This window comes from Felis catus, chromosome A2 (assembly GCF_018350175.1).
Source record: "Felis catus isolate Fca126 chromosome A2, F.catus_Fca126_mat1.0, whole genome shotgun sequence".
Lineage (NCBI taxonomy): Eukaryota > Metazoa > Chordata > Mammalia > Carnivora > Felidae > Felis > Felis catus.
In genome coordinates, this window is record NC_058369.1 from 7,830,359 (window position 1) to 7,857,170 (window position 26,812).

At 57.4% G+C, this 26,812-nt stretch overlaps 2 protein-coding genes across 4 annotated transcripts in view; one reads left to right on the forward strand and one right to left on the reverse strand.

Moving 5' to 3' along the window:
- Window positions 1–6,135: 6,135 nt before the first annotated feature.
- Window positions 6,136–15,619, reverse strand: CDC37 (cell division cycle 37, HSP90 cochaperone). Its single transcript, XM_045045411.1, has 8 exons — window positions 15,405–15,619; window positions 9,575–9,856; window positions 9,121–9,229; window positions 8,888–9,003; window positions 8,685–8,807; window positions 7,958–8,140; window positions 7,797–7,868; window positions 6,136–6,712 (listed from the first exon to the last, which is right to left on the reverse strand). The coding sequence occupies exons 1-8, from the start codon at window positions 15,504–15,506 to the stop codon at window positions 6,557–6,559; spliced, it is 1,143 nt and encodes a 380-aa protein (XP_044901346.1). The 5' UTR covers window positions 15,507–15,619; the 3' UTR covers window positions 6,136–6,556.
- A 2,005-nt stretch (window positions 15,620–17,624) lies between these two features.
- The window catches only part of PDE4A (phosphodiesterase 4A), a 44,820-nt gene continuing 35,632 nt past the window's right edge, over window positions 17,625–26,812 (forward strand). The window contains exons 1-3 of one of the 3 annotated variants that reach the window (XM_019817453.3): window positions 17,625–17,840; window positions 22,571–22,678; window positions 23,312–23,511. In XM_019817453.3, the coding sequence (XP_019673012.3) occupies window positions 22,631–22,678; window positions 23,312–23,511 (248 nt within the window). In that variant the 5' untranslated portion in view covers window positions 17,625–17,840; window positions 22,571–22,630. Of the gene's footprint in view, window positions 17,841–22,557; window positions 22,679–23,311; window positions 23,512–26,232; window positions 26,767–26,812 lie in introns of those variants that run through there. The other 2 variants (XM_023245276.2, XM_011289052.4) reach the window with 2 other exon arrangements.

A 26,812-nucleotide genomic window follows, 5' to 3' on the forward strand; every position in this document is an offset into this window, starting at 1 on the left:
GTGACAGCTGGGAAGGGACAGAGAGAGAGAGAGAGAGAGAGAGAGAGAGAAAGAAGATCCCAAGCAGGCTCCACACTGTCAGTGTTCGAAGCCTGATGTGGAGCTTGAACTCACAAACTGCGAGATCATGACCTGCGCTGATGATTTGGACGCTTAACTGACTGACTCACCCAGGCGCCCCACTTTGCAATCTTTATGACAATCTGACATTTCACTGGAAGTTTCTTTGAGCACTGATCTTCAAGCCTGTCTTCCACTCTAGAAGGTCAGCTCCACAGCGGAGGGGTCCGTGTGGTTCTCCACTGCACCCACAGCACCTGGAATTATGCCTGACACCCAGTAGGTGCCTAAGAAACTGGTGGGTGAATGGCCTAGGGAGCCATTGGGCCTGACCTTCTGTCCTGCTTGCTGTGGAAGGGCTGACCGTGGCCTTCTGGCCTCAGCTTCCTCTCTGCCACGGGGAGTGCAGCGACAGGAAGTCAAAGGTGCCAAATGCTTTAACAGCCAGCTGACCGAGGGGGGGACAGCCTCTACTGGGCCCAGAGCTGGCCCACAGAGCACAGAGTGAGCCCGGGACTGGGTGTCCAGCATCCCCGGAGGGATGGGAAATGGCAAGTGACTATTATGACTAATGATCATAATGATGGTAATAACCCCGGCTATAAGAATAAATCATAATAATAGCTCACATTGGCCTAGACTGGATGCCAGGCCCAGGGCTGAGTGCTTAGAGTTTAGGGAGCCCTCTCAGTTTCTTTTATTTATATTTATTTATTTATTTCTAATGTTTTTAATGTGTACTTATTTTTGAGAGAGAGTACAAGTGGGGGAGGGACAGAGAGAGAGACACACACACAATCCGAAGCAGGCTCCAGGCCCTGAGCTGTCAGCCCAGGGCCCAACGTGGGGCTCGAACCCAGGAACCATGAGATCACGACCTGAGCCAAAGTGGGATGCCCAACCCACTGAACCACCCAGGTGCCCCTATATTTATTTATTTATTTATTTATTTATTTATTTATTTATTTTTAAGATTTTATTTTTAGGGGCGCCTGGGTGGCTCGGTGGGTTAAGTGTCAGACCATTGACTTTTGCTCAGGTCATGATCTCACGGTTCTTGGGATCAAGCCCCGCATTGGGCTCTGCACTGAGAGCGTGGAGCCTGCTGGAGATTCTCTCTCCCCCACTCTCTCGCAAAATAAACAAATAAACATTAAAAAATAAAAGAGGCACGGAAGCGGCAGGGAAGGCTCAGATACCGCTCCCAGGGCCCAAGGCCTCCTCAAACTCCTCCATCACAGACAGATACACCAACTACCGGGGTTTACCCAGGACCAAGGGAGATTCCCAGGCTGGGGACTTCCGTGGTTAAAACTGCGACAGTCCTGAACGACCTGAGACAATTGGTCACCGGTGTCCAGCGGATTTTCAGGAGGAAGTTAGCACCGGGGGATTCCCCTGAGTCTGCAGGGAGGGGCCTCCCGGAGCTCCCAGCAGACCAGGGAAGAGCCAAGAGTTGATGAACTAAATTAGAATCTCTTTGTGTTCTTTTCAATTGGACGATCTGTGGACCCGTCAGCCCGGGATCACACAGTGTCTGAGTGTCTGCCCGGGATCACACAGTGACTGAGCTGGGATTTGAACCCAGACCTTCTGGTTCCGGCCTTCATGTGCGTTAACTCCTCCGTTTCCTCCCAAGACAAGCAGAGAAGGTCTAGTTTCAGGCCGCTGGTGGGACTTGACTAGACTCCTGTATTCACATGCGTGGCTGACAGGGTGTGACAATTCCTTGGAAGGGTTCCCAGAAAACTGACCAACCTAATGGCTGTTTGGGGGAAGGGGCTGACGGGTCCACAGATCGTCCAATTGAAAAGAACACAAAGAGATTCTAATTTAGTTCATCAACTCTTGGCTCTTCCCTGGTCTGCTGGGAGCTCCGGGAGGCCCCTCCCTGCAGACTCAGGGGAATCCCCCTGAAATATTTCAGGCACTCCAAAGGGGGTAGAAATTAAAAACATCAGCTAGGCAAAAGATGGAAACGACCCAGGTGTCCATCAACAGATGAAGGGATACGCAAAATGTAACGTAGCCGTACGATGGAATATTATTGTCATAACAAGGAATGAAGCTTTGACACGTGCTTCGTCCTACAACGTCAACGAGTCTTGAAAACATTATGTGAAGTGCAGGGAGCCAGACGCAAAAGACAAATGATCCCAATTTATACCAGATCCCTAGAGGAGTCAGAGTCATAGAGAAAGAAAGAAGACGGTAGGAGCCAAGGGCAGGTGGAGGGGGAAGGGGAACACGTGTTTGGTGGGGACAGGGTTTCAGTCTGGGAAGAAAAAGGAATTCTGGACACGGACGGTGGTGATGGTTGCACCGCAGCGTGAATGTACTGAATGCCCCTGAACCACGAGCTTAAAAGTGGTTAAAATGGGAAATTTTACATATGTTTATTTTATCATAATTAATAAAGAAACAAAACGCCCACTCAGGAAAAAAGAAACAGCATAAATATAGTGGAGAATCTCGGCTTTTCACTTGGTGGGTAGGCAGGTAAGGGGCATGGGGGCTGGAGTAACTTGTTCTAGGCTCTGTCCCCAGGCCCCAGGATATTTGTTGCCTTAGAGCAGCTTTTCTAGAGGGCTTCCTTCTGTGGCCACAAGAGAACAAAGTGCTTCATCCAGCTTCCATGTCCCTGGCTTCTGGTGGGTTCTACCAATGGGGGAGCCTGGCCGGAGACGAGAAGTAGGAGTCCAAGGAGGGATATGTGTTCCCCTGCTCCCTCCCTGCCTGGTCACAGTTTGGGCAGTGGCTGTGTCTCTGTGACCACAGAGTCTGCAAAGAGCACTTTCTTCATGGCTCCAGATCTCGGTGAGTTCTGCTAATTCTGTTTCCTGCACATACCCTGGAGCCTAGGATGTGGTGCCTCCCTGTGGTGGGCAGAATAAAAGACTTCCAAAGGTGTCCGTGTAATATCTGAACTAATCCTTGGAATCTGTGAACATGTCAGGCTTCGTTAGGGAGAAGCATCACAAGGGAGCATTACTAGTCTGCAGGCGGAAATTGAGGATGCTAATCAGTTGACCTTAAGGTAAGGAGATTATCCTGTTGGGTTCAAGGTCATCACAAGGATCCTTAAAAGTGGAAGGGGGAGGCAGAAAAAGAAATCAGAAGGGCTCCCGGGTGGCTCAACCAGTTAAGCGGTTGACTCTTGGTTTTGGCTCAGGTCATGATCTCACAGTTCATGAGTTCAAGCCCCGCATTGGGCTCCACGCTGACAGTGTGGAGCCTGCTTGGGAATTCTCTCTCTCTCTCTGCCCCCGCCCCCCCCCCCCCCACTTTCAAAATAAATAAGTTTAAAAAAAGAAAAAGAAGTCGGAGTGATGTGATGTGAGAGTCTGACTTATTTTCACCATCTTTGAAGGTGGCGTCAGGCCCCAAGCCAAGGACTGTGGGCAGCCTCTAGAAACTGGACAGGGCAAGGAAATGGATCCTACCCCGAGTTTTCAGAAGGATCATAGCTCTGCCAATGTCTTAGTTTTAACCCAGTGACACTCGTGTCAGACTTCTGGGCTGCAGAACTCTAAGATAATAAATTTGTGTTGAAGGTGCTAAGTTTGTGGTTGTTACAGCAGCTGTAGAAAATACATTTGAAGAACGCCTGTGTGGCTCAGTTGGCTGAGCATCTGACTTCAGCTCAGGTCGTGCTCTCGCAGTTTGTGAGTTCAAGTCTCATGTCGGGCTCTGTACTGGCAGCTCATAGCCTGGAACCTGCTTCAGATTCCGTGCCTCCCTCTCGCTGTCTGCCCCTGTCCTGCTGGCACTCTGTCTCTCCTAAGTAAACGTTTTTTTTTTTTTTTTTTTAATTAGAAAAAAAACAACCAAAACATTGGATATACATTTGTTGCTTCTCCAATCCCCCTGCCCCGCTCACATCCCTGACATCAACCCCTTGATTGCAATTGTTGTTAAACCCTTTTGAGTTGAATTCTGTCCCCCCACCCCACCCCCACCCCCCCCCAGCTAAGACCCAGCGATCCTGCTTCCAGGAATTTTTCCTACAGGTAGGATGCCTGTACTCATGGTTAGTGGTGCACAAGGGTATTTCTTGCTTGCAAAGATAGAGACTGGGAAAACCCCAGATGTTAGTCAAAAAGGGTCAGTGAAACCAACGCTGAGATAGGCGTATACTGGAGCTTTCTACACAGGATAGAAGGAATGAGGAAGTGTTGACGATAAGGGGAGGTCGGTCTGCAGGTCTGTTGTTCAGTGAAAAAAAAAAAAAAGATGCATTTCCGACTATAGGATATGCTGTTTTGGGTAAAAGGAGAGGGGGTAAGAACAAGTTTCTGAAAAGAAACTCTGGACGTTGTCACAAGAAACCATGGACAGTGGGGTCCTGTGATTGGGGGAAGGGAACCGCCTGGGTAGATAATGAGCAGATATGGAGCTGTCTCCCTATTTCTTAATATTGCTTGATGTGTTTTAAATCCCGTGTCCTACGAGAGCCAACACTAGGGTGAGGCAGGTGAGGCTTGAAAGCAAAAGAGGGCACCAAAAAGCTCAGTAACCAAGATAAATACTTTAATGCAATATTTTTAAAAAGCACAATGAATGTGAAAAAAAAAAACAAAAACAAAAAACCCACCCACGAACAAAATATTGAAATCTTAAGCAAAGAATCAGTAACAGTGCTGAGTTGTACTGGAGCCTGAGGCAGAAGGAAAAGCCAGTAATATGGATTCTACCTTGGAAAGTTTTCACAGTAAACAATGAACTTGCCAATCCTGGATGAATCCTGGACAGGCGAGATTTACCAAGGACCCTAGGATGCCTTCCTCCTGCCCAAGCCCTCTGGATCCCTGGCTGCCGTTCCCACCGTATGAAAAGCTTTAGGTGATGCCACTGGGGTTTGCGGCTCACTATTGCCCCCTGGTGGCAACCAACGTGCACCAACACCACCTAGAGGCTCTTTGCTTTGGTAGAGGTTTACTGACCGCCCACTGGGCGCCAGGACCCCTCCAGGGCACTGTGAGCACCTGAGGACCACGTGACACTGTTTGTGCCCCGGTGGTGCTCACAGCGCAAGGGAGAGGACGGCGCGAGGTTGACAAAGCTTGGCACATGGCAGGTGAGGCGAGCCGAGCCGCCTGGCTGGAAGTGAGGGGCAACTCGGGTGGGTCAGGGAGGGCTCCTGGGAAAAAGTGGTACTGAGCTCTGGTCTGAGTGACAAGCAGCTGCCGGGAGTGGGGTCTCCTGGAAAGGGGCAGGCAGAGGGATTCACTGGTTGCTTTCATCTTAAACTGATGTCTTTATTCATCATACTATTCTTGAGGCCCTTTTCTGTGGCCCAAACGTTCCGTTACTTTATAAAGGAGCCCCGTGAGGGCTGCAGGGAAGGGTGTTTGGGTAAAGGGACAGACACACCAAGGCCCGCATTTTGAGCACCTAAGCGCCAGGCGCCAGGCTTGCCCTGTGGTATGATGTCATTTTAGTACTGCCCCAGGAGAAAGGCACTAACATTACTCATTGTGCACAGGAGGGGTACACTGAGGCTAAGGAAGTTGCCAAGGTCACACTGATAAAGAGAAATTTAAAGTGCTCAAGAACCTGCAAGGAGAGAGGGAGAACAGAGGGGAGGACACGAGACCAGGGCAGAGAGAGGACCGGGCAGAAGGTGCACGCCTGTCTGCTGCGGAGAGGGCTTTTGGCTTCTGCTGGGAGGGAAGGATGTACCTTGTTCACGGCCACCCTCCGGCCACGGCCTGTTGGGGTCTGGTGTGGAAGGGGGAGATGGGGAGGAGGCTGGGGCAGGCTGCAGGCCAGAGGTCACAGAGACCAAGGGCAGTGGTCAGAGATTGAGGATGATGTTCCTGAATGGGTGGCAGCAGGGGGCCTGGAGGACAAGCCACAAAGAGTGGGGGGTGAGGCTGAGAACTGTAACGTAAAGGCATCCTGGGGAAGAATGTTCTAGGCAGTGGAATAGCTTGTGTAAGAAGAGCCTGGAACCAGAATAGAGATAGCTGGAGGATAAGGCCTGGGGCAACACAGGCCAGGCCTCTGACACTCACTGGGTTCCCCTCCCACCCCAAGAGAAGAGCTGTGTCAACAGCCCTCAAGACGCCCCCCTGAGCATCTGAAATCCTTTATTGGTAGATCATTGCTGTTTACCATATAGAAGACTCGAGAGCGGATGAACAGTGAAAACAGAGCCCATAGTGACTGGAGCAGGCCTCTGGGCTGGGGACCCTCCCCACACCCCACGGACCAGCCTCGCGACCTCCACCCCTCCCTGGACCCTCAGGCCTTTGGCATAATGCTGATGGGTGGGGGGTGGGGGGGTGGCCTGCAGGCAGTGAAGCCCCTTGACTCAAAGCAGAGACTTGGATGAGCACTGAGGTGGGGGCAGTGGGATGGAGGCAGCTCTCTCCCCGACCCGGGCCGGGCGGGAGCAGCGAAAGTGGAGGGAGCTGGGGAGAGGCATCTATTTTTGTTTTCCGAAAAGGGGCACACGGGGGCCTGCGGGCAGGCAGGCGGCAGCCGGGGCGAGTCACGCGCTGACATCCTTCTTGTCGCCTGGCTTGGGGCCGGCTTCCAGCAAGGGGTCCCCGGGGCCTGCCTCCTCCCCCTCCTTGGCCTCGCTGGACTTGGAGTTGGGGACCCAGAGGCCAGAGTCGATGCAGCGCTGCATGTGGTACTTCGCATCCTGTGGGGAGAGAGGTGGTGAGTGAGGCCGGGCTGCGGCCTTCTAGCGGCCCTGCCCGTGCCCTGCATATCCCTAGACGTTCTTACTGCTTGTTCTAGCCCAGAGCTGGCCCAAGGGACTCTGCAACGCTGGAAGTGGCCTGTAATCGGCATCATCCAACACGGCAGCCACCAGCCACATGTGGCTGCCAAAACTTCAGTGGCCAGTGCGGGGGAGGAACAGAACTTTACATTTTACTTAACTTTAATTCAAATTAAACAACGTACCTCCAGAACAAAAGCTACGTTCCGGTAAAATGCATCTACTTATAAAGACAGGCACTGAGCCTGTGAACCAGTTTGAAGACCCCAGGTCTAGAGAGCCATTCTCATGGAAGCTTCTAGTAATCCTGGGCCAGGTCCTGCGACTAGACCCATTTCACAGAGGAGGAACTAGTGTGGCCAACGAGCGAGCCAAGTGGCAGGAATGGGATCAAACCAAGGTCTAGGAAGACACAAAGTCCTGTCTACCAGCACTATTACTGTTCCTAGTAACACCACCAGCCAGGGGCGCCTGACTGTCTCAGTCAGTAGTAGGGCACGCGACTCGTGATCTCTGGGTCACGAGTTCAAGCCCACACTGGGCGTAGACCTCACTTAATAAAACAGTTGACGTTTACCGAGTGTTCAACCATTTTCCGTACTAGCATAGAAACCGTGGTTTGATGGGGTAACCAAGGCTGGGGAGCAGAGCCCCTTTCTTGGGCAAAGGTGGAGTCAGCCTGGTGTGCCTACTATGCTCATAAACGGCCCATGGTGACAGTGACACTCAATGGCAGGGGATATGCTGAAAGTTCCGTGTTCGCTGCTGGAGTCACACCGGAGGTGCTCCGCGTACGTAAACGAGCGCGTGGCACGAAAGCCTGGCTGCCTCCCATGCCGGCCACGAGGGGACGCGACCCCCCTTGTTCCTCTGGGAAGCCCAGAGGGGACACTGCTACCGGCAACGTGGGCAGGCAGGGCTGGGGAGGGACGGGCGGGGGACACCTCGCTCTCCCTGGATGCTCAGCTTGGCTGGTGGGCGGGCCTGGGGCGCGGTTACTCACGGTGGGGTCCATCTTGCTGATGGCGTCTTGAAGCATCTGCACATCTTTCACGTCGAAGCATTTCTGCAGTTCCTGCGGGTGCAGATGGGCCGGGGTCAGGAGCCGGGTCCCCGGGGAGTCCCGCCTGCTGCCCACCCGGGGCAGGGGAGCCGGAGCCGCACCTCAGGGAGAGACTCGTAGACCTCCACGGGGTCCAAGCCGCCGGGGCCGAGCCGCTTCCGGCGCTCCTCCTCCTCGTATTCCTTCATGGCCTTCTCGATGCGCAGCTTGGCGCGGCCCCGCACGCGCTCCTTGAAGGCCTCCAGTTCGTCGTTGAAGCCCTCCATGTACTGGCGGTCGGCCGTCTGCAGGGTCGGGGCCGGGAGGCACTCACTGGGCTGGACCCAGGACCCCCCCGCCCCCCGCAGCAGGCCCTCAGACCCTCGGTCAGTCTCCTCCACGGGACAACCTCCAAGCCAGTCCCACCGTCCACATGCTAACGGCCACCGGCCTGCACGCCTCCTGAGCTACAGACCTGTGATGTGACGCTCACCTCCTGCACGTCCCCGAGGGGCTCTGCAGGCATCTCAAGGTCGGCACAGCCAACCCGATCTCTGCATCACCACCACCGGCTGCCCGGGTAACTCTGTTCCTCCAGGCGCTTGGGTGAGAAACCCCAGGTGCCCTTGGCTCTGTCCCTCCCCCCGTAGGGACTTCCGGCACGTTCTGTCAGCTCCCCTTTTAGATTCTGTCTGGGGGCCAACTGGTCTGTGGCCCCTGCACATCTCTGCCCTCTCCTGATATCGCGGGTTCTGATCCCACGGGCCTGAGTCTGAGGTGGACACGTGGACTGTGGCCCGCGCCCCGAGGAGGCCCGCACCCCACCCGACCCGGCTCCTGGGCCGCGACCTTGATCTTGGTGAAGAACTGCCGGAAGCAGGCGCGGGGATCCACCTTCAGGCTCTTAGCCAGCTCCAGGATGAACTGCATGACGATGGTCTGGTGGGCCACCTGCTCCATGAGTGCACATTTCTGCCGAGGGAGAGCAGCGTGTCACCAAGTGGTGGCCTCAGGGCAGGGCCTTTCCCAGTCGCAGGGCAGGCTCCACTCACCTCCTCCACCTCTAGGTCAATGCACCAGATGACCAGGTAGTTGGCGGTCTCCTCGCACACCAGATGGACGTTGTCCGACAGGTACTTCTGGCTGTCGTCCCAGCGACGGAGCATGCCTACGAGACACCGTCGGTGAGGCGCTGAAGGGCCCAGGAGGCGGGGGGGGGGGGGGGCCAGCCCCTGTCGTCCGCACCCCCCACCAGGGGGCCCCCGCCACCCCGCGCCCAACTCACCAAAGTGCTTGATCTGTTTCTCGTACTTCTCCACGAACGTTTTGTGTTTCTGCTCCCTCACTTCCTCCGACTCCTCCTCCGCCTGCTCTGGCTTGGTATTGACCATGCTCTGTGATGGGGCGAGAGGGGGAGTGGGCTGGGGCGAGGCCGCACGGCGCCTCCAGCTCGGCCGGCTGGGCCGAGGCCGCAGCGCCCATCCCATCCACGGCGGAGGTGGTGACGGCGCCATGAGCATCGAGGCGGCGGGAGCGTGGGTGTGGCAGGTGTGGCCTCGCGCTAGGGCCTTCGGGCAGATCAGAGGGGGGTACCGGTGGGGTGCTCCATCCGCCCAGCCCCACGCCCTTCCCTCCCCGCCCGGGGCCCGCCGGTCCATCCCTCCCTCCACCTGCACAATCCTTGCCCCCCACCTGCCCGCCCGCCACCCGGTGCACCCTGCCCGGCCCCGCCCCCGCACCTTGCTGAAGCCGTCCTTGCTGAGCGTGTCCACGTTCCAGGGCATGCTCTTCTCCTTCTTGCGCATCTCCTCCAGCTTCTGCTCCCAGCTCCGCTCCTCCTTGCGCAGCTGCTGAGCCTCAGCCTGCAGCCGCTCTAGCTCCGCCTTGCTGCCCTCGCCCTCCGCCGCCTCCAGCTCCTTCAGCCTCCGCTGGCACTCGGCCACCTTGCGCCTGCACTCGCGGCAGCCCCTCTCCAGCTCCTCCTTCTCCTTCTGGAACTGCTCCATGCGCTCCACCCGGGCCTGTGGGCCGAGGCAGCCCTTCACTCGGGGGACGGGCCTGTCCCCTGACCCCAGCCCCGCCCCCTCCCGGCCGGCAGCATCGGGGATGGCCCCAGGCGGGTGTCCGCACCACCCTCTGCACCACAGACACCCGGCGGCTTCCCTTCCGCCCCACCTGCACACACCTGTGCGAGTCCACCCACCGCCGAGAACCCTCCCTCCTCGGCATCCGCGTCACTCGTCACTCGGAGCAAAAGCCCAAGTCCTATTCCCGACCCTGACCCACAAGGCCGTGCACCATCTGCCCTGGCCCCTTCCTCCAGTCACAACGCTGCCTCCCCTTTCCTTGAACCCACTTCAAACCTCAGGGCATTTGTACCGGCTGCTGGCTCTCTCTCCAGATTTCCCTCCCACCACCGCTTACTCCCTCCCATGCTTACCAGTCTTTTTTTTTTTTTTTTTTTAATGTTTATTTATTTTTGAAAGAGACAGTGAGCAGGGGAGGGGCAGAGAGAGAGGGAGACACAGAATCCGAAACAGGCTCCAGGCTCTGAGCCGTCAGCACAGAGCCCGACGTGGGGCTTGAGCCCATGAACCGTGAGATCATGACTGGAGTTGAAGTCGGACGCTTAACTGACTGAGCCGCCCAGGCGCCCCCTTACCGTGTTTTAGACACCGTACCCCTCTAAGGGTAATAGCTCCGTGGAGGTGGGCTCTGCTCACTCTCGTGTCTGCACACACAAGTGCACAGTAAAGGCTCAGGAAACACTCGTTGGGTGAATAAAGTAATGAAATACTGAATGGGGGTCTCAGGCTCCCCCTCTTCCTTGGAGCCGCCCTCAGTGACACTCGGGTGCCCTCCCCTGCTCAGCAACCTCCTCCAGCCATCTCTGGCCCTGTCTTTCCCTCCTTCTATGCTACCCAGTCCTCATGGCTCTCACTTCCAGATGTGCCTCCAATTTGCTCCACCCCAAGTATGGCTCCTGGACCATTGCCCAAACCCCTTCAGCTGTCTCCGGGCCAGTACCCCACCCTGAGCGTTAGCTTGGTACCCCCCAGTCTCCCATCCCCCCCACTCCAGCTATTGCTCCCCAGACCTTCTCTTCTGCTGCACCCCAAGCTCAGATAGCACCCCTCCTCATTCCTGCTCTCGCTCAGTTCCTCGTTGGACCCCCTGTAGCATCGCATGGCCCTGTCTGCTCTCCATCCCTGCTCATCTCCATCATCTCAGTGCCTGCTCAATCCAGAGCCACCGACAGGGCCCTGAAAAGTGCCAGTGCCTTCCATCGCCGGTCCCCCAATCTAGACTCAGAGGCTGCCAGAGGAGTCTTTGAAATACGCGCATCTTGGGGCGCCTGGGTGGCGCAGTCGGTTGAGCGTCCGACTTCAGCCAGGTCACGATCTCGCGGTCCGTGAGTTCGAGCCCCGCGTCGGGCTCTGGGCTGATGGCTCAGAGCCTGGAGCCTGTTTCCGATTCTGTGTCTCCCTCTCTCTCTGCCCCTCCCCCGTTCATGCTCTGTCTCTCTCTGTCTCAAAAATAAATAAATGTTAAAAAAAAAAAAAAAGAAACACGCGCATCTGTCTTCAGTCCTCCCGGATACCCCAACCTGAACTGTCTGGGTTCAGATGGGAACCCTGACCCTTGCCCCGAGCCGCCCAGATGGCACCAAGGCCCCACAGGGGCCTGGGTCCCACTCTCCTCTCCCAACTCTGGGTCCCAGGCAGATGCTGGCCCTTAAGGTTCCCCAAATGCAACAGCCCTCTCTTGACTCTTAGCCTTGCACATGCTGTTCCTTCCATCTGGAACTCTTTTCCCCTCACTCCACCTACACAGAGCCTTCCGCAAGTGCCCCCACTCTGCATCAGTGAGCCCCAAAGGCCCCTTCACGATCATCAGAACATAGGATAAGATGCTGGAGGACAGCCGCAGGACCCCAAATGTGGGGTCATACCCCATGGCCACCAAGTAAAGGCTGGATGTCCTTGGGTCAATCCCCTAACTTCTAGGGACCTCAGTTTCCTCATCTGTCAAATGCAGACAAAAGCACCCTCACGGGGTTGCACCGGGAGAAGCCAAGATTACAAGTTAGGACAGATGGTCCAGAGCCATGCTGGATACTCAGCCATGGTGGCTACAGTCCTTACTATCCGAGGGGACACTCCCTCTCTCTGCCTTTCTCTTTGGGGACTGTTCTGGGGCTCAAACAAGAAAAAATGCACTTCAAGCATTTAGGCGGATTTGCCAGAGCAAATGCCCGATAACTGGGAGTGGTTGTTGCCACAGTCACATCACCCAGCTCCACCACTTACGGGCAACATGACCTTGGCTGAGTCACTTCCACTCTCACAGCCTTCGTATTCCTCGTTGTGAAATGGGCCCTCAAGAGCTATTCCACGGAAACAGCTTGCATACTGTTCATACTCAGTAATGAACACACCCCACGGTTATCACCACTGTCGCGGCCGCCGCCACCAGAAAGGTCTGCTAAGTCACTTCTGTGCCTTATTCGAGGCTGTATCTCCAGGTTCTAGCACAGAGCCAGGCACCTGGTGGGTGAGGGTCAGGAAACGGGGCCCTCCTCTAATGCCCCACAGGACCCATACAATCAACCCCAAGCCTCACTTTCCCCCCATGTGGTCAAAGGTTGAGGAGGCCCTTGCTTTGTGGAGGGAAAAGAGAAAGAAGTCGTGGGCTCCATCACTTCCCCCACCTCCACGATGGGCCTGCGGGGCCCTGGAGGCTTCCTGCTGCCTTGTGAGAAGCTCTCTGGAGTTGGCATTACAGCTGGCCTCAGGTGGTGGCGGGAAACTATCACCCTGCTGGCCTATGCTGGGCGGCCACCAAGCTCTTCTCGGTGTCCTCTGAGTGGCCGCCAGGGAGGCTGAAGCTAAATAAAGCCATCCCGGAGCTGGCAGGGGCAGCGGGCTGGGCAGGGCAGAAGCCACCGCAGAGAGAAGGGGCCGGTAGGGCTCACCACCCTCCTGCCTTACGCACAGAAAGACCGAGGCTCACAGAATCTCAGTGCCCTACAGTTCAATGGAAGGAGCCACGAGGAACCAGTAACAGTAGCTGTATTTGGACAAGGAAGCCAGGGAACTGGGGCTGGGAGACTCCCTTGTCCCCTTCTGGAACCTCTGGAATTTTTCTTTACCACGAACGCGAATTACCTAAATAACAATGATGACAGAGAGCGGTTCAAGTTTACGGACGGCTCATCACACGTCAGATGTTGTCTCAAGGACATTACACACATTAAGTAAGGAAGGGAACCCCAGGGACGACTGGGTGGCACAGTTAAGCGTCCGACTCCTGATTTCAGCTCAGGTTGTCATCTCGTGGTTCATGGGATGGAGCCCCGTGTCAGCCTGCCTGGGATTCTCTGTCCCTTTCTCTCTGCTCCTCCCCCCACCCCTGTGCGTGCTCTCTCTCTCTCTCTCTCTCAAAAAATAAAAAATAAATAAATAAAAACAAACATTAAAAAAATAAGGTAACTCCTCATAATGACCCTATTGGGCGGACACACTTAGTATTCCCAGCCGGGGAAATATAGGCACAAAGAGAGAAGACGACTCACTAGAGGTCGTACAGTAAGTCAGTGATTGAGAAGCGAGGATTGGAACTTAGGTGTGCTGGCCACCAGGCTACCTTTACACTAATCCCCCCTCCCCCTCCCATGTGGGGACTCTCTCTCCCAGCCCCGAGCCAAGTACCAGCTGGGCCTAATCTCGTCTCAGTCTTAGGATGGTCTCTAGGGGCAGGGAAAGTAAAGGAGTAACTGGGAGGGCTGGGATTAGAACCCAAGCTTGCCTGCCACTGAATGGGGCGCTAAAGATCGTCCCTCCCCTCCCCCGCCCCAACACTCTCCGCTACAGCTACAGGGCCCTTGGCAGGAGGGGGGGGGGGGGGAAGGCCCTGTGCCCAGAGGGAGGAAGGCATGGCGGGCAGGATTCTGCAGGAGAGGGGGCACCAGGTGGGAGCCTTCCCACCCGGCAGGACCAAACTGTTCTTCACACAGCTGTATAGATTAACCTCTTTACGTGACAGAAATAGGTGTTCCCAAGAATAGTCTTCAGAGCTCTGCGGAGGTCTTAAGCATTTCATAATAAAATGTTACACACGGCAAGTAAAGGAAAGTGCTAGAACTTTCTTCTTACACTCAGTGGCTTGCCTGGCAGGTAAGGCCCAAGAGATGGCTGCTTTAAGGTAAGGGCTGGACATGGGCTTGGGAACCAGATGTAGGGACTAGAGACACTGCAGGATGGGGAAGGGCCCTTCTAGGAGGTTCTGGATAAATGACTGGGAGTTGCTATATGCGAGGGTGGGGTGGGGAATTCCCAAGTGGAAGGTTCTGAGAAATATACACCCTCAGTGTGAGTGTAACATGCACAAGTATGTGGGTGTAGGAGCTCCGATTTGGGGGAGCAAGAGGTTAGAATATTAGGTCTTATGAGACCTGTTCTGTTGGTCTGTGAGCACTGCTGGGCAGGGAGAGGCGGGAGGACACCCAGGTAGGACTCCAGGATCTGGATTGGGGGGCAAATAGATGAAAGAAAGGGCAGCAAATTTGAAATCAGATTGGGAGGGTCCCTCATGAGAGCAGGGGCAATTGGGGTGCCTGACAGCAGCAGACCAAGCTGGGGACAGGAGGGAGGCCAGATGGGTTTGGATGTTGGACCTGAGTTGGTATAAGGCATTCCTAGGCTACCTACAGGAAGCTGTTGGGGGTGGCTGGTGCCTGGGCTTGCAAAAGCAAGGAGGGGCAGGGGCTCTGGCTGTGCCGGAAGCCCTGCGGGGTAGGGCTTCCTGGACTAGTGGGAAATGGGGTCCACAGTAGGTGAGGCTAGAGTGGCTGGAATTGGAGGCTCCATCAGAGTGGAGCTGGTGGTTCAGTCCGGAGGGAAAACGGGTTCCAAAACTCCAGCCTGGATGGGACCGAAGGCCCTGGTGAAGCACCAGTCTGCATTCTAGGGAAGGGGTCCTGGGTTGGAATCTCAAGCCAGGAACAGAAATCTCAGGGGAGGACAGAGAGCCTTGTTCTGTTTGGAGAAGGAGCGGGATCTCTGGATCTGAATGGGAATCTCTGCCAAGAACTAGAGAGGAAGATCGCAGAATAAATTCAAACTATTGAGGACTCTAGTGATTGGAGAGGGACCGATGGTCTATCCGAGATCAGAAGTGCGTCCCCAAATATTACCAGGGTCCGGACTCTGAGGCAGAGGTTTGCGAGTCAGTGGGAGGTCCCAGACGGGATTGGGGGACACCCCCAAAGCTTGTCTTATCAGTTTGTACTCGGAGGAAGGTGCCCTAGGGGTCAACAGGGAGTTCCATACAGAAATCGGAGGGGAGGCCTGGGATCTCAGGTAGGGACTCGGCGCCCTGACAGTTCTGGGGTCTAGAGTTGAATCGAGGAACCCCTAAGCGATATTAAAAGTCCAGACTATGCGTTGGGAACCCCAGGTGGCAATGGCGGGGTCCCTGGCAGTACTAAGGGTCAGAACTCTGGAGCGGAGACCCGGGCCGGGGGAGGGGGGGAGGGGGAAAGGAAGGGGATGGGCGCGCGCGCCTTACCTGGTGCCGCCAGCGAAAGAGACTGGCCGTGTCGATGTTGGGGTGCGTCTCGTCCTCATCGTCAGACACCTCGATGTGGTCCCACACGCTATAGTCCACCATCTTGCCTCAGCGGCTCAGCCCGCACGGGCTCCGGCTCTGACTCTGGCGGCGGCAGCGCTGGAGACTCGGCCTGCGGAGCCCCGCCCCTTCCGCTTCCGCCCGGGCGCGCACGTCCCCGCCCGCGCATGACGTTATATCCCTAGTAACCGCGGTGGCGGCACTGGCGACCCGGCTTACCTTAAAGGGTCCTGCGCACGTGTTCCGGCCCCCGGGAGTCCCCGCAAAGACCCCGCCTCATTGGGCGCGGGCCTCCACTGGGCACCTCCTGGGGGCATACGGACTGGCGTTCCGACCTCGATCCCCCCCTTCCGCTCTCCTGCTGCCCCCCGCTGGGCGTTTGCGGCGGCCGCGAGGGGCGGGGCAGAGAGCGAGTCCCCTTAGCCACGCCGCAGTGACGTCAGCCCGAGCCCTCTGCAGGGGCGGGCTTCGGCGGGAAGACCTCTCCCCCTGCCCCTTGAGACGAGGACCACACACAAGGCTGGGGAGAGGTGTCTGATCAGAGCACTTTCCCAGACCGAGGGGTACAGGGCCCTGCCCTGGAAAGGTCTAAGCGGAGGAGGAATACGGTCCTGCCTTTGGGGATGTGGGGGCGACGTGGCGCTGCCTTAGGGGTCTGTGTTTCCCTGACTCGGACCACAGCCTCCCGCTGGCGTCCCAGCCCTCTGCCATTCCTGAGCTGGGATTCGCACACACACGCCCCCTCTAAAAATCACCCGGATCACCCTAACGGTCTCCGGAGCCTTGTCCGCGGCGTCTCCCCGTGCGACCGCTGGGTGTCGCTAATGTCAAGCCAACGGTCTGTGTGCTCCAGGCCCCGCGCAGACTGGGGACGGGAAGGGGATCGTGGAGGTGCGGAAGGAGGCTTTCCTCGTGGTGGTACTCTAGAATCGTTCGTAGCCCCTCCCCTTTGGTCTGGGGCCCCCTTCCTCGGCCGGGGCTCTAAAGACTCCATTACTGTGAGCTTGGGCGACCCCAGCTGCACCCTTGCGTACATCCCAACCCTCGTTTTGATACCGGGATAAAAGGCCGTGTTGCAGCCTAAGGCCAAGATTATCTCAGATTAAAGGGCGTTCCGTGGGGGCGGGTGAGATGGGAGGAGCTCCAGCCCCTCGGGTAAGGGGCGCTTTTTCCCAGACTACCCCAAGGGTGTTTGGAGAGAAGGGACTAGAGGAAATGGATTGAAGGTCTCCCGAGGGGGGGGGATTCCCCTACCCAGGGAAGGGGAGGGGCCATCCAGACAAAAGCGCCCGCCCGCTGCCAACCCCTCCCCCTCGAGCATCTTTCAAACCCGCGAGTGGGCGGGCGGGGGCGGCGGAGTCCCCCTCTCCTCCCCCTCCCCTTCCCCCCCCCCTCCCCGCCAGCCCGGGCAGTCCAGCACCTCCGCGGCCGTCAAGGCCCGGGCACGCGCGCGCACGGACCCACACCCCAGCGGGTCTCACAGTCGCGCACACACACATACACACACAACAGCAAACAAAGGGTCTGGACACCCCTGTCCCCTCCCGCCCCTCAGGCCGGAGAGGGCCGGGCATCCCCTCCCCAGCCCCACTGCAAGGTAAGCTTCGGGCTGCGAGCTGCGGTGGGGAAGGGGACCCGGTACCCCGGAGGGAGGGGACCAGGACGCTGTGGGCTTTCCCCGCTCCCCAAGTAAGCCGGGGCCCACCCGTACGCCCTTTGAGGGCTTCAGGCTGGCCTCCGGGCTGTGGGTGTGTGGGGAGGACCCCAGATGCCAGCGATTCCCGGGTAGCCGTGGAGGTCTCTCCCTGGCTCTGGAGACTGGAGCCGACCGGCCCCAGTGAAACGGGGTCCTGGGAGCCCCAGCTCCCAGAATTGGGGACAGGGCGCCGGAAGCTTCCCCATCAGCGCCAAGACTTTCCTAATCTGCCAGCAAAGCATCTCCAGCTGGGCACTGACACGGAGCCCTCCGAGTTGATGTGCACCGTCCCTGGGTTTCCCACACCACCCCCCCCCCCCATCAGCGCATCCTCTGCTGTGTCTCTCGTACCTGTGAGGTAGGGGTGGGCGGCTGGTGGTCCTCTGAGCTACCTAGGCTTTCTCTGCTGCATCCCACAGCCCCACACCACTTCGCATCGGCTCTGCCTCCCTGAGCCTCGCTTTCCTCATCTGCAAAGTGGGTAAGGACACCAAGGATTTCATGAGGTCATGCATGGGAGCCTGCCTTTGCTCCGTCATTGATTTCTGAGCTCATTTCAGAGTATTTCCCAAGTGCCTACTATGCTCCACAGCACTGTAGCCAGGTGGTGGGGCTACAGCAACCAACAAGAACAGCCTGATGCTTGCCGTGCCTATACCTGAGCCTGGCGAGGGAGCAAGGTCAGTGTGTGAAGAGAGGGATACCCACTGGCGAATCCAGACCCATAAAATCTTATAGGGCAGAGAGAATGACCGGGGTAAGGGTGCTTGGGATTAAATGACACATCTGGTTGGGGAGGGGGGGGTGGGAATGAGATTTCTGGTGGGTATCCGCCTCCCTTATTCCCTGGAGCTCCATGAGGGCAGGGCCGGGTCCAGAACAGTGCCTGGCACACAATAGGTGCTCAATAAATGTTGAATGAATTAAAGAGGGTATTAGATGAAGACTATTTTCATAGTACTTTAGATCAGGAAGGAGGCTTATCATGAACCGATCCATCCTTCTGTTTTACAGATGAGGGGAGTGAGTCCCTAAGACCCAGAAAAGGGGGAAGATGTTGTCAAAGGCAATACAGGGAATTGAGGCATTAGCATCATTTTCATAAAGTGAGCATGGCTGAAGGAATAGGAAAGGAAGAAAACAGACACCAGCTTTGAGCACAGGACCCTCCAGGAACCCATGATACCCAGCCAGCTCCCACCTCTCTCTCTATACCAACACAGACACAGCCCTACTGTGATGCATATCTGTTCAACAAGTATTTATTCAGCCCCTACTATATGCCAGGTGCTGGGGTGAACAGAATGCAACTCCCTGCCCCCCACAGAGGTGACATTTAATGGAGAAGACAGAAAAATAAACAACACAAATCTATAAAAAACCAGTGATGATTAGGAGACTGGCAAGAGAGAAAAATAGAAGGGTCCAGTTCAGGTTGGGTATCCAGAAAAACCTCCTAGAGGAGTTGAATTACTCTTCGAACACACGCACACTTAAATCCAGACAGACATAATCTCACTAACAAACACCATATACAGGCCAGAGCCGACATAGCCAGAGAATGTGCCCGAGGCCACATAGCCAGGGAGTGACTGAGCAAAAATTCGAACCCAGACCTGCATTTCTAACTGCTGTGAAATGCTCCTTCCCACTGCATCGACAGGCACGTACTGTCCCCTCTCCCCACATACACACTCATACCATAATCACACAGAGGTACATCCAGTCTCACACCTACATAGGCTGGTATGGCTTCAGCCTGTCAGGTACACACACTCCAGCACGCATGGTCTGCTTTCAGCTGTGCAACGTCACAGACTCACCGAAAGTTCCATTTGCTCAGTTGCACATCAACAGTCGTGTATGGTCTCATGCACACACATGCACGCGCGCGCACACGCGCACGCACACACACACACACACACACGCCTGGGGTCCCTGAAAGTCCTTCCCAGCCCTGCTTTAGCCCCAGGCATAGAGCTAATTAGTAACTGTTACTTCTCAGGCCTGAATGCTGAGGGCCGAGGTGTGGATAAGGGCATTTATCCTCACTTCCTGCCCTCTTGTCAGCCATCCATCCTTCTGAGGGCGGGGGGCTTGGCTGAAGCCAGCGCTTTATTGTCAGGCTGGGCCAAGGGCCCCCCGGACTGGGCCGCTGGCTGATCACGCTGACAAGCTGGGTGAGGGAAGCAGCCTCACTCAGCCCGAGCCTGGTGCCAGCTGCCCAGAGCAGTCTGCTCTGCCATCTGGACCCCCCTCCCAGCCGCCTGCTGCCCAGGGGAGGGAAAGCAGGCTTAGAGGCACCCCTCTACCGCGGGCACTCAGGCCAGTTCGTGAGGCCCTGCCTTCCATGCCTGGGTTTCTGCCAAGGCCGATTTCCGCAGATGTACAGAGGGGTCTGGACAGCGGCGCTGTGTGCCTCTGTCCCTCTCCCCTGGACTGCAGGGCTTTTGCTGGCCATCCCCTTCTCCATTCCTTCCTTTATTTTGCAAACCCCTGGGCTGTTTCAGGCATTGGGGATCTGGCCACAGAATTCGAAGAGCCCAGGGCAAGAGGAAAAGGCAGGGGTCCCGGGCAAAGGAATGAAGCATTTCAAGACAAGGGCAGTGCATTAAACCTTCTAAGCGTGGGACCGCGAGCGATGGCACAGGTCACATGCCTGCGAAGTTGGGTCTCGATACAGCTAAAACAGGACTGAAAAATCCCCTGCCCTCGTGGAACTCAGGCTGCTGAAAGCAGAAATGTAAATATATGATATGTCAGGGGTGAGGAGAACTGAGAAGAAAAGTAAAGCCGCGTGAGGGCAATGGAATGGAAGGAGGCATCTGTGTCAAGGAAACAAACCCTCTGGAATGAGGTGCTTTTGAGCAGAGGCCTGAGGAGGTAAGGGAGTCAAGTGGATTTATTCATTCATTCAGCAGATATTTGTTGAGCACCTACTGTATGCCAGCATGGCCCTAGGACTGGAGATCCAGCTGGAGACAAAATAGACCAAGGTCTCCACCTCATGTCCTAATCAAAGGACAGGCAATAACTGATAAAAATAATAGAGTCTGTATCTTGTTAGAATGTTATAGGTCTAAAAGAGACAAGAGGAAAGTGGTCAAGGAGATCGGGCGGTGGGAGGAACACAGGATATCTGAGTCTGGTTTTCTGGGTCAGGAGAACTACAAGTTCAAAGGCCCTGAGGTCTGAATATGTGTGAAGGGTTTGAGGAACAGTGAGTCAGCCAGTGGGTCTAGGGGGAGGATGGGAGGTTTCTGTGAATGTGTTGCTGTCTTCCATGTCCGTCCATAGCTCCACACAGTCAACCACCATGATGCTAATTGCTATTATTACTAGGATAATGGCTAATTTTGTGAGCACCGACTATGCAGCACAGGTAGGGTTCTGAGTGGCTTGGCCAAGGGTACACAGTTAAGAAGGGGCAGAGCAAGGATCTGAATGCAGGTCTGTGAGTGTAACTTCGGAGCCTGAACCTGGCCCTTACTACATGGCCCTTTCTCTTTCTGTGTATCTGACCACATTCACAGAGAGGGAGTCGTTCTTTCTCCCTGTGTCCTTCGTGTTCATTCCGCATTCACTGAGACTACGTGTGGGGGGCCGTGTTGAATGGGCACCATTCGTACAGATAATGACAACTCAGAATGATGAGTGCTTTCTTGGGGGCAGGATAAGCAGCGGTAGGGGCTCAGAACACCGACTGGCTCGGTTTGGCCGAGAAGTGGAGGTGACCTTCAAGCTATCTTTACACATTCATCCATTTGTTCAACGACTGTCTGTCACAGGCTCTTCCTAGGTTGAGGAGATAATATGTACGTTCACTGCTACTGGTTGACACTGAACTGAAGTGCTGGTTAGTGCAATAAGGCAAGAAAAAGAAATAACAGCCAAAGTAGGGGGCAGAGTAGCGAGTCCATAGTGGGCCCAGCTAGGAACTTTATAATTCTGCTGTTACGCCCTCAAAATAATAACCGGACATTGAACAAATAGTTATAAGGACTTACTATGTTCCAGATTCGGTTCTAGGCACTGGGGATATGGTAATGAATAAAACGTAAAATATTCTTGCCCTCCTGCAGCTGATATTCTAGTGTGGGAAGAGACCATGAGTGTCATAGATAAATTACATGGTGTGTTATGAGGGGATAAGTCCCGGGGGGAAAAATAGAGCAGGATAAGGGAGATTAGGAGTCCTGAGGGGCTAGCAACTTTAAACGTGGTGGGATGGAGAGAAACTCCGGGAGAAACACCTGAAAAGGTGAGATATGAACAAAGACTTGAAGAATGTGAGGGTCCAGTGGATATTTAAGGGAAGTGAGGAAGCAGAAGGAGCAGCAGGTGCAAAGGCCCTGAGACTGGAGCGTGCCTGGTGGGTGCAGAAACAGCCAAGAAACCAGTGTGGCTAGAGCAGGAGCTGAGAGGGAATGGTAAGAGGTGAGGACAGGGAGGTGCTTGGGCACATCCTGCAGAACTGTGTGGGCTTCCTCTTGAGGACTTCTCCTCTGAGTGAGGTGAAAGCCACGGAGGGCTCCGACCAGAGGAGGGACATGATCTGACATGGGTTCTAGCAGGCTCTCGCAGGCTCAGGTGTTGGCAGTACTAAGCACTTACTGAGCGCCAGACACTGTCCTGTGGGAATTCAACAAGGTCTGATTTCATTTCATTCTCACACGGACCTTGCAGGGCTTATCATTCCATTTCACAGAGGAGAAACTGAGGCTCAGAGAGTTAAAGTCATTGACCCATGGCCACGGAGCAGTAATTCACGGCACCTGGGTGCGAAGGTGGAGTGAACCAGCCTCCCCCTCCATCCAGGCTTTTAGACCAGGATCGCCGGCAGGAGAGCGCATTCATCATCGGGAGCGGCGTCTGTGTCCCTGTCTGTCTGTTTCTATTTCCACGCGTCCCTGTCTGTCTCTGCGCGCCTCTGCTTGCGCGTCCCCCATCTGTGCCCAAGCCGCCGTCTCGCTGTGCCCGGCCCCCGCACATCGGAGCTATTTCGGGTTTAGGCATAAAATCCCAACAGCTCGGAGGAGACGCTTCCTCCGGCCCCCGGCTCGGACCACGCGCCACACGCGGCCGCCTCTGGGAGCTCCCGGTCTTCTCTGCGGGATCCCCAGGCCGGGGAAAGCCCCCGCGGGAGGACGGGTGGGGGCTGGGGCGACCCGGTCTCGAGGCTCCCGGCCCCCCAGTGGCCAACCCGGGCATTGACGCCGTCCAGACCCCAGCCGTGCGTCAGCTGTCGCTCTGGCAACGGGCGAGCGACGTCACCGACGGCCAGTGCGTCAGCTACTCGATGACGTCACGCCTCGGGAGCGAAAACTAGCAAGGGGGGTAGGATTCAGGCTCGGTCGGCAGGGGGAGCCCCAGGGCACTAATGGCGGATGTCTTCGGCTTGGTCCTTCAGGAGGCGCTGGCCCGCGCCAGCATGACCCCCGCAGCCCCAACGGCGCGCTAGGTTGGCGGGATGAAGAGGAGTCGCAGTGTCCTGTCCGTGGCTGGGACTCGGGACGAGGTGCGAGGGGCGGGGCCCGGGCTGAGGGGCGGGACTTGGGCCGCGGCGGGGGACGGGCGCCCTCTTGTGACCAACGGGTTGTTCACTAAGTGTTTCTCCATATCCTCAAGTCTGAGGAGTGTCATCCATCGCCTTGTGCCTCAGTTTACACCCTTGATCCCATTACTTTCCTGCTGCCTGGATCAAGAGGCTCTCAGCCCAGGGACCGAAAGCAGGAGCTTCCAAGGGGCTTCTCAAGTGGGTGGAGGAGGGGTGCTGGGGGTAAGGTCTTAAAAAGGTCTGTGATGCGAAGGGGGGAGGGGCCACAGATTGTGAGGCCAGGAGGGGCTTTCGTAGACGTGGAGTGTGGGGATGTGCTAGAGAGTTTTCACAGTGAAGCACAGCGTGTACAGGCATAAGGACCCAGAGCCCCAGGACCGGAACATCGAAAGGGAGCCCTACAAGAATTATGGCTGAGAAGGGGCACCCCTTAGATATAAGGGAGGGATCAGCGAGTGGCTAAGCCGTGAGGGGGACACGAGGAGCCTATATCCCCATCAGCCACTCTCTCAGGTGTCTAGAGAAGGGTGTTACTGGAGGGAGGGGCTCAGAGCAGCCTGGCTGCGCCCTTATTCTGCCCTCGTCCTTCCTCAGAGGCTGTGGGAGACTCCCGAGCCCACCTGTGCCAACATGCTGGGGGCCGACCTTCGACGCCCTCGCCGTCGCCTTTCCACAGGTCCTGGCCTGGGCTGGGCTGAGACTGAGCCCTTGGATGTTGGGATCCCTCTGCCACCAAGGCCCACCACGCTGCCATTGCTGGTCCCTCCAAGGATTTCCATCACCAAAGCCGACAGGTAGGCAGGAGGGGACCAGGCTGGGAGGAGGGGTGGAGATTTAGGGCAAGCTGGGCTAGGTCCAGCCGCCAGCCCTTTCCATGCTTCAGGCCCCTGGCTTTTCACAAAACCAGCTGGATCTTCTCCTGGATCCCAGTACATCAGGCTGTGACATCCCTTCCCCAAAGGCTCCCCTTGCGGCCTCTAGGAATCCCTTCCATTTTGCAGCTGGCTGAGTCAGCATAGAGGCAGGCCTGTGGAAAGGGTTTCAGCCCTCGAGTCCCCAAAGATGCCCCCGCAATGAGAGAGCGGGGAGAGGCTAGGGGGTGGGTCTCCCACCAGTCAGCTGTGCACCCCTATTTCCTATCCTGGGAGGATGCACTTTCTTCCAGGTCTTAAAGTGGCTGGTGAGACCCTGGAGGAGGGCTGGCCTGGCATTTTTCTTTCTCTTGGGTAGATGTGAGAGGTATATGTGAGCCCCGGCTTCACATAGTTTCTTGCTCTTTTTCATCTGGGGTCCTCCGAGGGCACTGCAGCCCACATCTTGGCTGAGGATGAGTTTGAAAGTGGCCAGGCCCCTGCCCCTGCTGCCCTCCTCAGGCCACCATTCTCTCCAGCCTCTTCCTGTCCCCTTATCTACTCAATTGGAGGTCTCCAGGGTCTCCGGTTAGGTCATGGTAAAAATGCTTCATTTCCAGTTGGGGGAGGGAAATGACTGTCGTTCCCCCCCCTCCTTCCGTCTAATATATCCTCCTCCCCCTCCCCCCAAATAATCCTTCTACTCTCTACCAGGTTCAGGTCCAATCTGATCCATCCCAGACTCAGACCAGAGCTCCAAACACCAGCCTTGGCCCACTGCCTTGTGCTCCTTTTCTGCAAACCTCCCTCCCAACCCCGGACTGGGGCCCGAGCCCTCGCCCCAACCCCCATCCCTGATACCCACCCAGAGCCCGGGCCAACGCTACAGTCTCCACTCACTCCCCTGCTCAAAGCATTTGGCCCAGCCCAGGACCCTTAAATGATCTGGGGAGGACTGACAGCCCTCGCCAATCACCTAGAAGCCATTCTGGGTGTATACTGCGGGGGGAGGGTCCCTGAGAGAAGTGGGAGACACAGTTCTAGCTTCTGGGATACCCTGCGGCTGCTAATGCGGGGCGGGTTCTTGTTCTGCGTTCGCCCACGCCTGGAGCCCCCTCGGGAGGGGAGAAAAGCGGCTGTGGGGGTTGGAGACGGGCTCTTTTCTTTTTTTTTTTTTTCCTTTAAGAACAGTGCGGGGAGGGCGGGGGGGGGGGGAGGAGGGCGGTGGCAGACGGCACGGCCTGCCCGGGGGAGTCCACGAGGGGGGGATCGCGGGGGTGGGGACCTGGTTCCGGGGACGCGCACCAGAACCGTTTAGCATCCGAGAGCGCGTCGGCCACAGGAGGTGGGGGCACGCGGGCGAACGCGCTCCCAAAGCCCGGCCACCACCAGGGCTCCGTCGCGGCCAGGGCGGCAGAGATGGGGGGAGGGTGGCGCTCAGATCCCGCTCGCTCTCTGCTTGCTCGCTCGGCGCGGCGCTGGGGGAGGCGGGAGCGTGAGTCACGGCGACTCCCGATTTAGGTGCCGGAAGGGGGGCTCTGCCGGCGGGGGCCGCGGAGAGGAGGCGCGGCTGTTTACTCGCCTGAAAAGGGCATGGGGATGCATCCCGCGGCTGCCGGGGACCTGCCTCAGTTTACCTCCTGCAGAAGGGCTTTACAAGAGGCGGCGATACACAGAGCGGTGGGCGGGCAGCTGCGGTGTCCTCCTGGAGCCACACGGGGACCAAAGGGACACACCCCAGAAACACCCCAGAGCTGCCCTCAGGCCGACCACAGACACACACACACACACACACACACACACACACACACACACACACACCCCAACACGTATAGACTACCTCATACCACAGTCAAACCACGGAGGCTGAATTGCCTGCACAACTCCGCAAGCACAGACCAACAATACACACCCTAACGCGTGGGTACACATGCACAGCCCCAGGCCACCAGAACAGACCCCATAGAGGCGCACACCCGCCAAACAAGCGGCACACGTGCGCACACCTCCTTCACCCACAGACACACAGATACACACACAGCGAAATCCAGAGAAACAGGCAGACCGCAGCAGCCAACCACGTGCGCGCACACACTTCCAGCCGACACGGAAAACACAGACAACACTCGGAAGGGGCCACGTGCACGCACATCCCGCACCGGGCACACACCGTTGCCATCTTCCGACCCACCAACAGGAGAATCCCGGAACATCGCCGTTGCCAGCCGCAGGGACCGCGTCGGTGGCACCGGGACCACTCCCCACACGCTCCCCCCGGACCAGGGGTAGCGGCGAGGACACGCCAGCATAGGGCTCCGCCCCCGCCATGATGGACGGACTGACTGACACACCGGCAACCAGTCGGGTGTCTCCTTCCTGATCGGATTAACCGTTTAACTCCTTCTTTCCCGTGCACGCCGCGGCTAGGCAGGGCGCTTAGGAGAGAGCCGAGTTCCGGCGCCCCCTCCCCTCCGGGAGCGGGGCTCTGCGTGGGCGGGGAGGGCCCCCCTCCTCGGGTGGCTGCCCCCCACAGGCCCGGACGGTGGAGGAGGAGGGGGGCGGCGCTGACAGAGCGGCGGGCGGGGGGCGGGGAGGGGCGGGACGGGGCGGGGGAGCCGGGGCTGGCGCGGAGCGGGGTACCGAGCGCGGAGAGCGCTGCCGGGCGCGGAGCAGAGCGCCGGCCGCCGACCGAAAGCCGCGGCGCCCGGCCCGGGGGCGATCGGCCCGTAGCGCCCCCGGGTCTGTCCCCGGGGCGCCATGGCCCCAGCGAGGCCGGGCGCACCCGCGGGGCCCCGGGCGCGTCGGCTAGCGCGCCGCTGAGCAGGGTAAAGCTCGGAGAGGCCGGGGCCCCCCCGGGGCACAGGAAGGGGCCGGCGCCATGGAGCCCCCGGCCGCCCCTTCGGAGAGGAGCCTGTCTCTGTCTCTGCCCGGGCCCCGGGAGGGCCAGGCCACCCTGAAGCCGCCCCCACAGCACCTGTGGCGGCAGCCGCGGACCCCTATCCGTATCCAGCAGCGCGGCTACTCTGACAGCGCGGAGCGCGCAGAGCCCGAGCGGCCGCCACACCGGCCCATAGAGCGCGCCGACGCCGTGGACACCGGCGACCGGCCCGGCCTGCGCACTTCTCGCATGTCCTGGCCCTCGTCCTTCCACGGTACCGGCACCGGCAGCGGCGGCGCGAGCGGAGGCAGCTGCAAGCGGTAAGACTCCGGGCGGCGGACGCGCGTGGAGCGGATAGGCGCGCAG